At 38.6% G+C, this 12,472-nt stretch overlaps 2 protein-coding genes across 2 annotated transcripts in view; one reads left to right on the top strand and one right to left on the bottom strand.

The window, feature by feature from the left end:
* The window catches only part of syne2a (spectrin repeat containing, nuclear envelope 2a), an 86,593-nt gene extending 81,075 nt beyond the window's left edge, over positions 1-5,518 (bottom strand). The window contains exons 1-7 of the mRNA XM_030721973.1: positions 5,443-5,518; positions 2,679-2,740; positions 1,329-1,424; positions 1,142-1,219; positions 953-1,045; positions 541-737; positions 67-266 (exon numbers count right to left, since the gene is read on the bottom strand). Of these exons, the coding sequence (XP_030577833.1) occupies positions 67-266; positions 541-737; positions 953-1,045; positions 1,142-1,219; positions 1,329-1,424; positions 2,679-2,740; positions 5,443-5,518 (802 nt within the window). The remainder of the gene's footprint in view (positions 1-66; positions 267-540; positions 738-952; positions 1,046-1,141; positions 1,220-1,328; positions 1,425-2,678; positions 2,741-5,442) is intronic.
* Positions 5,519-8,729: 3,211 nt separating this feature from the next.
* Positions 8,730-11,586, top strand: atp5mj (ATP synthase membrane subunit j). The gene is made up of 4 exons (XM_030721845.1): positions 8,730-8,865; positions 9,636-9,759; positions 10,446-10,469; positions 11,452-11,586. The coding sequence occupies exons 2-4, from the start codon at positions 9,636-9,638 to the stop codon at positions 11,463-11,465; spliced, it is 162 nt and encodes a 53-aa protein (XP_030577705.1). The 5' UTR covers positions 8,730-8,865; the 3' UTR covers positions 11,466-11,586.
* The last annotated feature ends 886 nt before the right edge of the window (positions 11,587-12,472 follow it).

Below are 12,472 nucleotides of genomic sequence, written 5' to 3'. Positions count from 1 at the left end.
CATCTTATTATCCAGAAATACAACAAATATTACTGTGAAACACCCCTAACATTCAATCAGCCTCACCCTGGGGCTCCAGCAGGCGGGGTATGTGGAGCTCTTGCTCAGCAAGATGAAACGCTTCTTCCAGGTTCTCCTGGTTGCTTCTGGATTGGACCAGTGAGAGATCAACTAACTGAGGCCTGAGAGAACACAGGATGGCCAGGAAGACTTCTCCACTTCTCCAGCTTGACTTGAAGTCCTTCACATTGACAGAGCAATGAACCCTGGAAAGAAAAACACAAGCCCCACAAAAAAAAAAAACAGAAATAACAAAAAAAACAAAAAAACAGAACTTTAGATGACAGATAAGAGACAAAACTTTATTAACTTTATAAAAAGCAGACCGTGGAGCATCAAGCACTTAGAGAGGTCACAGTAAAAAGACCCAACAAAAAAAGAATGTTATTAACCATCAAAAACTCATATTGCCAAGGTTAAAAAATGGTTACACCATAAACATAAATATTAAAATATGTACAATATAAAAAAAATACTCACTTTTTACACTGGTCCCTGACCCACATGAGCAGGACCTTCTTAGCAGACATGCGGAAACGTCTGTGAAGAGGTGATGTCCGACCTGCAGGGACTGGACTAGCTGGAACGGGGCTGCCAGACCAAGAGTCGAGGCTGGACAGAGAGTCGAGGGAGGAATGACGCGAGCTGAAGGAGAGAGCACTGGCCAGCTCCTCAATCTAAAGCAGACAGAGAAACAACTTACGCACTTCAAATGATCAGTATCTGCTTACACGCATGAAATCTGACAAAATTAAAACCAGTGCAAGCATTTTTTAAGCAATTATGGTAAAACACAAGATGTTGTTTTCCCTTCTTTTTCATAACAGCAGCAGTAACAGTCGGTCAGGATGTGCTGGAATTAGTATCTTAGTAATGCTTCACTGGTACTGACATGGCAGTGGAGAATGATGGTCCATACAAGGCCTAGGATGATGGATGGCCGCCCATCTATGATATCTGGGATGTTTATGTTCACCAGTTTGACCTACACCAAACAACAGCGACAAAAGCATTAAACACGCTACAGGTGTGCATATATTATGATGGTACTGTTGCAATGTTTTTGAGTGTGCAAACTTACATTTTTTTTCTTGAGAAATTTTAGTGCTGTCTCAATATTGGCCCTCTGCTGGAAAACCCCATGACCCTTTTGTCTTTTCTATGAAGACAACGGGAAAACAGTATTGCTGTTGTGGCATTTTACCTTCCCAATGCTTGAGGGAGACATTTAGAATATATTCAATCTATTCACAGATGTCAAAACTCACCATCATCTGGCCGCTCATCACCTCCAGCAGGTCGAGCAGCTTTGACCCATCTCTGAGATCAGAAAACAGGTCTGACACGAATGAGGGCGGGCATCCCTGTAGCAATGCACAAATGTAGTTTTACTGATTTTATCTGTGCAGTACAACAAAGTAAAAAAGAGGGTGTACTCATTTAAACACTACTACACTATTATTACTGCAACCGCAGTAATAATAGTGGCAGGTTTGACTTTTAAAGTTGATCTTTATGTACATGTTTTAAGCCTATAAGTAAAGTAAGATAAATTTTTTTTGCATCTTTTCATTCACATATCTGAACAGTTGAAAGCTAAATGCACAATAAGATGTTTTTATTTTTATTCTTTTTTACATTAAAAAAAATCAATGCAGCAAGGAGGAGAATTTCTGTCTATTTTTATCTGTTTAGTAAATCAGAAAACACAATTGGTACAAAAAATACTAAATGCAATAAAATCTTTGACATAAACAACTCCAGGTCATATTGGGTGTTGAACTGGTTGACTATAATGCAAAACAGGAAGTTGTTTAGGGCTTCTATGTGTCAAAAAGTCTGATGGAAGTTTAATTTCTTACCCTAATTGACCTCAAGTGCAACAGGAAGCACCAAGGTTGATAAGAAATGTGCTCTTCTTTGTGCAAAATTGATGGCAGCATATCCATATTTTTATGCTATAAAAACAGTTTCTGGTTCACAGACATAAAGGAAGCACTTCCAGTTTGTTAGTTTTCAGTGGATTCAGGTCAGGTTATGTACGAGTGATTTTGGCTTGGAGCACAGTTATACGGACATGAGGTTATGAGGAGCTGGCTCGGTTAGTGTTACATGCTGTTCTGCGCCACTGAAGCACTATTTATACCTCAGGCTGGTGTCAGCAGCTCAAGGTCTCATTCCCTTGAGATCCATCATGAGCTCACTGGTCTGTGACCAGTGAGTCAGCACGTTACACTCTACAGCCGACACACAGTTTACATCTCATTCACAGCATGATGTCAGCGTCAGCACTTTCATAATTAGCACATTCCACTAAGTGTTCATCTCTGCGTCTTATCAAGCATCTGTAATATTTAATTTTTGACAGTTTACAATTCAAAATATCCTCAGATCTCTCATTAAAAAGTCACATTGAGGAAAAGCAATGCAGATTGCAGTTCTCTGTGTGCACATTTTGTGTTATGCTGCAAAGAAATTGTTAATAAATTACCAGGATTTTATTCTGAAAACAAGGATTTATTAGTTATTTGGCACTACCTCAAGAATAAAACACCAATGCCAAAAAACAAATAAATATTCCATTATACTGCTTACAGAAATGTGACATCTTAACATACCTTAGCAAGTTGAGCATTTATCCAGTTGGTGAATGTTCTTTTCTGAATCTGATCATGCTCCACTGTTAGGAAAATACAAATAGAAATTGTTTATACAGAAACACAATGTCCTGTAAATTAGTTTCTGATTTTTTGCAATGCTAGACACTAAAAAGAGATACTATCATGCTAAAGGGAAATGAAAACAGTTGATTTATTGCAAATGCAGCAGAAAACTAAAAAAAAGTGTTTTAGCTGGAGGTCTGTGTGAACCATCAATTTCAACTCCGGCAGGTCTGAAAATAACCAACTAATGCTTAAATAAGCACACAAAATACACAAAACAATGTGTGTATTCCTTCACTGTCCATATCTGGATCATGCTGATGTAATGTCCATAATAAAGCTGTAGTTTATAACTGCAAAGGGAACTTTGATGTGAGTTGTAGACACACGCAGGTCATAAAGTACTCACCAACATCAGAAAAACTGACAACTTTTGGACCCTCCATTCTTATAACAGACAGTCAGTAAACCCATGAATAACGATTCCATCAACATAAAACTTCTGCTTTCATTCCCACCGGATAATCCCGGAGTGCAAGGCTGCTTCCTTAAACTAAAGAAAAGCTAAGTGCTGGGATCTGGCTCCAAGATGGGACAGCTTCCAAGACTGAGACAGTCATAGATACTGAGGCATGCACGCACACACACAGAGCAAATATACACACAGGCACACTCACAGTCACAACAAATGCCCAGACTGACATAAGTACACACACAGAGCGAGGTGATTCGGATCAAATGATTGTTGAGAGGCACAAGGACACATCCTAATCTCCTGTCGCCAAAACTTTGAACCTTTAGCTTCTACTTCTTTACAGGCAGCAACAGAGCCAGTCTTTTCCTGGGAGCACATGAACACTCGGTCCCACTCTCCTGCAGACTAGGCTCAGCTGTTGATAGTAGTCTTAAATGAATACAGGAAAGTAATATTTTTGCCTGAACAAAAAAGCCCACACCAATCGGAGTAACTAAAGTTTTTGTTTGTTTAAGAGCTTGCCAACACAGGCCACTCCCAAGAATTTGAAACACTTCACTCCACCCAGCTCACCTGGCATTCGCAGCATAAAGGCGTCACCACATTAACGCCTGAAGCCCTCAATTTTTTTTTTTTTTTTAAATCCCCGGATTTAGGCGGTTACAGCTCTGAAACTCTGAGGCCTAAATGATCCACCTCGTGCTCCATGGAAAGAGAAATTTTTAAAATAAAGTAATTCCCCCTTATCACAAGACAACAGTGAGATTTTCACTTTCACCATATCAAAACTTCCTGTTCTCATTTATTTTTAAGAGGACATTAATCATATATGCTTTTGTATTTATTTATTTTTTTCAGGTCAGCGATTAAGCAAAAGCAGAACTATACAGGTAATTTTTTAAAAAAAGCATGATGAAAACTCAGAAATTTGTTTTGATTTTTATCACTGTTCTCAGTTCTTCGACCTTTACGCTGCAGAAAGACGAGTGTTTGATACCAAAAAGCTGCTTTCAAATTCTTTCTGTACTCACCCTGAGTCTGAGTTTAAGGCATGCACATACAAGCAGCACTAATTAAATCATAATTAATTTGGTCTAATATGCAGTTTACACATGTGGAAACTTGAGGTTTGTATTGCACATACTTAGAAAATTGTCTTTCAGGTAAACGGGAGTCATCTTATATCCAGTAGTTGAACTTCTGAATTGAAAAAGTAACTGTATATTTATAGATGTTGACTTTTGATTGGATTGATGAATAGGGCTATAACATATAACGGGTTTTTAATCAACCATAATAATATGAAACACAATAGATTTTTTAAATATATTTTAATATATTTTATATACTGTAATTACAAAGACTCTAAGCAATCCTGGTCCAGCTGTTTTCTGTAGTTATGCTCCATCATATGTGGCAAGATTTCCTGGGTTTTGTGTTTGTCCTTCTACCTGCCTCACTGAAGATCACCTGTGGGATCAGCCATCAGGGGCACGCAGTGCTTACTTCCTTTTTTTTCCTTTCTAAATGATGTATATGATTTTCTTGATATTTTTAATACAAATATACGATACTCAGACACTGCTTGTTTCTGTGTTTTGGTGCGTTACAAAAAACTGCTGATATCAGATATTCCCAGATTATAAATGCAGCTCTTTTGTCAATAAAAGTGAAGTTTCTGAAAGGCTGAAAAGAAAAAAAAAAATCAAAGTGAATAAAAGGAGCAGGAGTGAAATGAAGCGGTGCAGACAGACTACTTTTATTAAAAGATTATTGGCTGTGATTCTTCAGAGTAGAAAACTAAGACACAACAAAGCTCCAAACCTTCTTTTTATCTGCACGTTATCTGGTAACCTGGGGTAGTAAAAGTGTTGTGGTCTGTGTGTGTTTCTTGGCACGGCTTTTAACCAACATGCCCACACTAGAAAAACTCCAGCACAATACAAAACTGAAAGCAGTAAGTAAGTAACACTTTCTACATCGTGATTCAGTCTCCCGTCAGGTGTTGTGACTTTCACACTTTCACTTTCATTGTAACCAGCTCTGTAGCTCAAAACTGGATGTCTAAATTTATCATTTAAGGATGATGCAAAATACAGTAAAATAGAATTATTTTGAGCCTTTTTCTATTTCCCCCTAAAATAATTTGTCTGAGGAGCTGATCTCAGATAGTTGCTCGCCACCACAGTGATTCCACAGTGATCACCTGTCACAACATCTATGTAAGTACAGAAATAGCCTGACCTTGGAGGAGCATGTGCACATTGTCAATATCCAGAGGGATCCCTCCATCGCCCTCTTCTGCTCCACCTGAAGCCATGTAGTCTCCACAGCAGAGCGCAAAATTAACTTCAGGAAAGTCCAGGAGAAAAAGATTAGTAAATCATCTACTCAGGGGAAGACCGCAAAGTGAATACTGCAACACAACAATACAATACTGTTTCCTCTTTTCCCAAAACATTTAGTTGCTTCTACTCACTGATTAGTCATGTTAGGAACACACCTATCCACAGGCAGATACACACAAGCTCAGGCACACACTCTTTGAGTGCTAAAAGGAGCAAAAAAGACTGGAGTCCATAATGAGCAACCAACACACTGCCACAGTGTGGATATACAAAAATAGATGACCTGGTGACAAATCTTTAACATACCTGTAAGCAGGGCTATAGTCACTGCAAACAGCTACTGCAGGGCATAACAGAGAAGAACCCAGACAAAGGTGAACACTGTACAGCAAATCTCCTCAGCTGTGTCCTTTGAATATGGCACAATAGTGTTGAGTGCGTTCAAATAGGATATGGCCTTTAAGTGCTCATAAATGAAACAAGGTGCCTTGCCCGTTGGAGGGGAGAGGACAGCAAAGAGTGGAAAGTCCCGCCTTCTCTGACTGCAGAGCCAGATCCCTCGTGCAGAGTCTCAAACAAACGTTGCACCCTTTGGCCAAAAGAGTAGTCATACACTGGAAAATCCTAGAGTGGGCTTCTTTAGTATTCAGCTCTGTTTGCTAGAACAAATCCTTTTCTTTCAGAAATCAAAAGTCCCTCTAGTCTCTCTATTTGTTTGTGCACTGTTGCAATAATGGACAGCTGGGAAACAAAACTCTGGGAAAGTTCCTTTTAGGGTCATTCAAGCTCATGACCAGCACAGTAATTAATCTTTATTTCACTTTTACTTTCTCAGCAGGATTCATATTGATTACAAAACAAACAGATGATCAGGTGATGATCAGATGATCATATATACAAAAGTCCATCATGTCATGAGGTAAAATGTCTCATTACTTGTTATTTGCTTCACCTGAAGAGAAGGTGGGAGCTTTTAACAGTAGAACATGATATGCAATGCCATTTTTACCCTTGAGAGAGGTGCCAGTGTTTTATTTGTTGTTGCTTCACTATGGTGAGCACTGGAAAGTCTTTGTGCCCTCGCAGCTACACCCTCACCTCAAATTCCCACCTGTTATGTCAGTGGCAGAAAAAGGTAACGTTTGAAAGCAGAGCAGGCTTTAAGGTTCATTTGTTATTCTTGAGGTAAACGCAGACAAAATGCTCTGTGTGAGGTTCAGATTTCAAGTTAGAAAGTTTCTCTTCCGACTCACTATTTCGACTTCCACCCGGGGTTAGCTACTGCTTATTAAAACACGTGGATCAACAAGAGCTCAAACCCAAAGAGTCGGGGCCAGCTGTTGGCCTGTGACCCCCCCACACACACACACACACTGTGTGAACTTTCAGGCGGCTCGCTAATCCATTCAGTTTAATAGTTTTTAGTTGAAAGTTCCCCACTGTGGGACTAATTGGGATCTATCTTATCTTAAAACATACTGATGGCTTGCCTTGCAATAATCAGCTGATTATGAATATGAGGCTAGGTTTGCAAATGGAATGAAAAAATGTGAACTTTGCGGTCCATGCCACTTATTTTAAAGATTTAGTTACGTATTGTTGTAGATTTTGAAAATATGAATCTTCTAGCATATTTTGCTCTATTATTATAGATGAATTAATTCCATAGGACATGCATGGTGACAATTCTTCCGGGTGCGTTTCACTTTTTAACGAGACTTATAGAGTCCTAATAGTGTGGGATATATTATTAAAAAATAAAAATATCTAATCAGCCAATCACATGACAGCAACTCAGTGCATTTAGGCATGAAGACTTGCTCAAGACGACCTTCAAATTGAGCACCAGAAAGGTTTTAAGTGACTCTGAATGTAGCACGGTTGTTGGTGCTAGATGTGTTCATCGCTGATCTGCTGGGATTTTCCTGCAGTTTCTAGGGTTTGCAGAGAATGCTCTGAAAAAGAGAAAATATCCAGTATGCAGTATTTCTGTCTGGGAGAAAATGTCTTTTTGATGCCAGAGATCAGAGGAGAATGGCCAGACTGCTTTGAGCTGATAGGATGGCAACGATAATTCAAACAGCCACTCGTTACAACCAAGGTATGCAGAAGAGCATCTCTGAATGCACAACACATCAAACCTTGAAGCAGATGAGCTACAATAGCAGAAAAACAGGAAACAAAGGCTGCAATTCACATGGGCTCACTAAAATTGGTCAACAGAAAATTTGAAAAACGTTGCCTGGTCTAATGAGTTTCAATTTCTGCTGTGACGTTTGGATGGTAGGGTCAGAATTTGGTGCAAAATAACATGAAACCGTGGATCCATCCTGTCTTGTATCAGCAGTTCAGACTGGCGTTGGTGGTGTAATGCGTGGGGATATTTTCTTGGTAGATTTTGGGCTCCTTAGTGCCAATTAAGCATCATTTAAACACTACAGCTTACCTGATTATTGTTGCTGAACATGTCTGTCCCTTTATGACCACAGTGTACCCATCTTCTAATGACTGCTTCCAACAGGATAACACACCATGTCACAAAGCTCAAATCATCTCAAACTTGTTTCTCAAGCATGACAGTGCGCTCACTGTACTCAAATGTCCTCCACAGTCAGCAGATCTTAATCTGATAGAGTACCTTTGGGATGTGGTGGAATAGGAGATTCAGTTCATGGATGTGCAGCTGACAAATCTGCAGCAACTGTGTGATGCTATCAGGTCAATATGGACCAAAATCTCTGAAGAATGTTTCCAGCACCTTTCTGAATCTATACCATGAAGAATTAAGACAGATCTGAAGGCAAAAAAGGGGGGTGACCCAACACTCAAGGTGACCGAAAGCAACGTGTACACATTATAGTTTGTAGGTACTTTAAGTATGTTTTGATGTACAAGCATTTGTACTATTTCTTAAATAGGATTATGACCAATCTAAATACTTTTTGTCACTACTTTAAAAACAGTTACTGAAAAGGATGTTTAAAGTCTTGTGCAGTGCCAGTTTTCACAGAATACATCTGTATTAGGGGACATGGCTGCACATGAGCTTAAAATGGGACCCAGTGTTTTCTACAACATATTGTCCCGTTATTCAGCTTTTTATACAAAGAGCAAAAAAAAAAAAAAAAAAAGATTACTGATCGAAGCATTTATCATCACGTCCAAGCGCTTAAAAAGTCCCTCCATTTGGTGGCGCTACGGAACAAAAACATACCGGAAGTACTACGCCATTGAAACTAGAAGAAGCTTCCCCCCACGACTTTGACGTTTAGTAGCAGTCCTGTCTTGACCTTCGTTCTGCAGTGTGGTGAACTGAAATGTAAGGAAAGAGTTCATTTTTGTGTAACCAGATTACCTTGACCGTTGCATAAAAGCACTCGCTGCAACACGATAGTGATTTAAAACGAAGCCGCGGACTCTTATTGTGCTGCTTTTGCAGCTGTTCCCAGCTAGCTAGCGTCTTGCTAAGGCTAGTTAGCGTTCTTTGTAGATCTACAAGAAATATGCTAATGCTGTAGTCATTTATTGAAATAGTTAGCTGCTAACGTTAAACTATTATTTATGTGCGTGTATTTTTTTTTCTCGTGTTATCCACTTGTATACACGTACTGCTACATATAGCTGGGATAACAGCTAGTTAGATACGAGACTCAGGATTAGCAGGGACATTAACCTTAGCTAACGCATTAATAAAGATTATCAACCGGAGAAGTCAGACAATCGATGTTATTGAAGTGTAGATCGATGTCTCTGTAATTATTTTGATCGCTGTCTCTTCGTTGGCCAGAATCATTATTTAGAACTCTGTGTTGAGGGTCAAGGTACCGTCCTGTGTCCATTTCTGATTAACTAGTTTCTAAAGTTTAGTTTTAGTCATTATTGGTGTTCCTTGTACTAATTGGACTACTAGGAGGAAATCTAATGATTAGGAAAATATGTAAAGTTAGGAAGAGCAACAAATCAAACCACATGATAGTGCTGTGATTGAAAGTTTTGTGTTCATGGTTAAGTAATTTTTAGGGGTTTGACATAATTTTAACAGAGTAGATTATCCATATTTTAATACTGTGCTGCTGCTTCCTCCTGCAGATGGCTGGACGGGCGTTTGCAAACTGGTGGGCCCTGATGAGGCCCTACTATACTCAGGCATACCAAGAGATGTGGGTGGGTGTTGGCATCATGACATACCTGTACTACAAAGTTTCCTACGGGGGTGAGTTCAAACTTCATGGTTTTTTTTTTTGGTTTTTTTACAGTATATAGGGTGTTCAGCTGCTAAATGTGCAGTAATGTAGTTGATTATGTTCAGTAAAATGTGACATGTAAATCTGAAGTGACCCTTCGAACATGTAACTGACTTAAATTTTCGGCAGTAAACAGACTGAGATTGAAAAAGACCTTGTAACCTTGTAATTAAGAAAACTGGAAATGGCTGTGAAATAAATCTTTCATAGAGCTGATTAAATGATGAAACACTTGTGAAATTGTGATCAAGTATTTGCTGTAAAGACATCTCAGCTTTGGGCAAGTCTTCAAATTAATATTTGCTCTGTGGACACGTTGTGTGTTTTATAAAACACATTTACATTTGCCTTGGTACCTGACATCTAGTCTTGTTTACACAGTACAGTTCTGTTGTGAAACCACTGGATTTTAAGCTTTGCTTAATTCTTTTACTTTTTATATTCTTTATTTGTCAGGTGCTTTTGTATAGTCTCTTAAATGTGTGCTTGTATTTTACTGTTATGTTTTCTTAATGCTGTGCACTTTGTTTGAAAAGTGTTATATCAGTAAAAATGTCATTAAACTATGATTGACGAGCTAAATGTAGTGATTCAGTTGTATTGGTTAATGATGGTAAAAATATATATATATATTTTTTTTTCCTTTCCATTTCAGGCAAGAAGAAGGCCGTGAAGGACAGTAAGTAGTAACATACTTTATTCATACTATAATTTTGGTCTGGAAAAATGACTTAAGGATTCTAGCTGGCGGTTCATCGCCCAGCGCTGAGCCAGGCTGAGGATTTCAGCTGTTAGGTATCATAACGGATTGCCATCCCCACAGTTTCCTAGATCCCTGGACTTTACATATTGTATGGTGACATAAGCTTGTCTTCAATGGTGGCAGCGATACCAAATGGCCACCGATCTTTGTAAGCACTATGGGGCATTTCTTTTTAACCGATTAATGATTGATGAAAATATTAAATGTATTGGTCTATTTTATTTGCTGGATTGGCTTGATATTTGTATCTTAAGACAGTTAATACAACATTACATATACCATGACAGAGAACTTAAAATCACTATTTTTTTATTTATTTATTTTTTGGGTTTTTTTTTTTTTTTTGCCCCAAAATGAAAAGATTTCTGCTAATATGATACCTTGTGTGGTTAAAATGAATATTTCATCAGTCTTCCTGTTTTACCAGTTAGCTTGTGCACAGCACACAAAGGTAGCTGTAAACAGAAACATTTATACCACAGACTGCTGTAAAAACCTAGATTCAGATACCCAGGGTTCCAGCCAGCAGTTGATTGCCCGGCAATCAAGCTGTTTTCATGTCCAAAGATTTCTTTTAAAAGTCCCGATAATGTGTCTTAATCAGAAAATGCTACATTCAGAAAAAAAAGGCTGAAATTTGCTTTTGGTGGTGAAAGGATGCAGCAGTGACCATGAGCTGTGGATATACCAGGAAAAGTCAAGTCAGAAATGTCAAGTGTTGTGAAGTTACATGTGTTTACCTCCAGATGTCACTGACATGTCACATGGACAGTCTTGTCATTTCTGGCTGATATTAGTATTAGACAATAGATATTTTTGTTGCTGCAGTAAATTGACTATTGTCGCCTCTTGCATGGTTTACTGACACCCCCCCCCCCCCTTTTTTTTTTCTCTCCAGAGCCTGCCCATTGAGCTTTCCACCATGCAGACCACCCTTCCACCCGCTGTGAAATAATACCCCCATCCAGAGGCTCAGCTTCATATTAGAATTTTTGTTAATATGGAACGAATAAAGTTGTTTTCCTCAACTTTGGTTATTTTGTTGGCTTTTTTTCTGTATTTTGTGCAGCAATGACTATAAAGTAACAGCAATGTAGATTTTCTTTGTTTGTTTGGAGTGGTGACTGTGTGCAGACAAAACCCAAGGTTTTAATAAAAAGATATATAATTTATCCTCAATCCCTTCTCTGAACAACACTGTGAGAAGACTAGTGTCTACACTGTTTTAAGCAAAAATGACTTATTGGGTATATTAGAGTCAGTCCATTAAAGGTATACAATTTAGACTAGTCATATAATTGTCAGTGCTTTGTACTACCTAATTCACCAACTACATGGAACTTCCTTTATGGTATAGACTCCAAATGAAATTCAAAGAAACTTCTAGGAACTGTTGCATCCCAATTTGGTGTCTCATCATTGTCAGGCCTGTACTACTTTAGACAGTTGTATCCTTTTGCACTTCAGTGTTTCTTTTTAGAGGGGGGAAAAAAAAAACTGGGAATAAGTGAGCTATTTATAGCCAGTGAATCACAGTTTGGGTTTGCATTTTAACTAATTGAATTGGGAATAAGCTGCAGCACTACCGTATTTGGGGATGAGTGGGTGCTAGTGTGGTCAGTCATTCTGGGAAGCAAGAAATCTCAGTTTTTGATGTGCAGAGGTCACTTGATAAAGATGTTACTCACAACCCTCTTATTTTTGCATTAAATGTTTTGAACGCATTGGTATATCTAACAGTGGTTACATAATTCTTGTGATGTGCACACTCATCCATTCAACTGCTCAGTGGATTGTAGCATCACAACTGATGTGTTGACAACAAAATCAATAGGAAATGAATAGGTTTCTCTGTACAGTTTGGTTCAGCGAGCTGAGTGAGCTGACCAGAGTCCTGCCTGGGGCCACAAATTAAGTGC

Source organism: Archocentrus centrarchus, chromosome 24 (assembly GCF_007364275.1).
Source record: "Archocentrus centrarchus isolate MPI-CPG fArcCen1 chromosome 24, fArcCen1, whole genome shotgun sequence".
NCBI classification, from domain to species: domain Eukaryota; kingdom Metazoa; phylum Chordata; class Actinopteri; order Cichliformes; family Cichlidae; genus Archocentrus; species Archocentrus centrarchus.
This window is presented reverse-complemented; position numbering and strand designations above follow the sequence as displayed.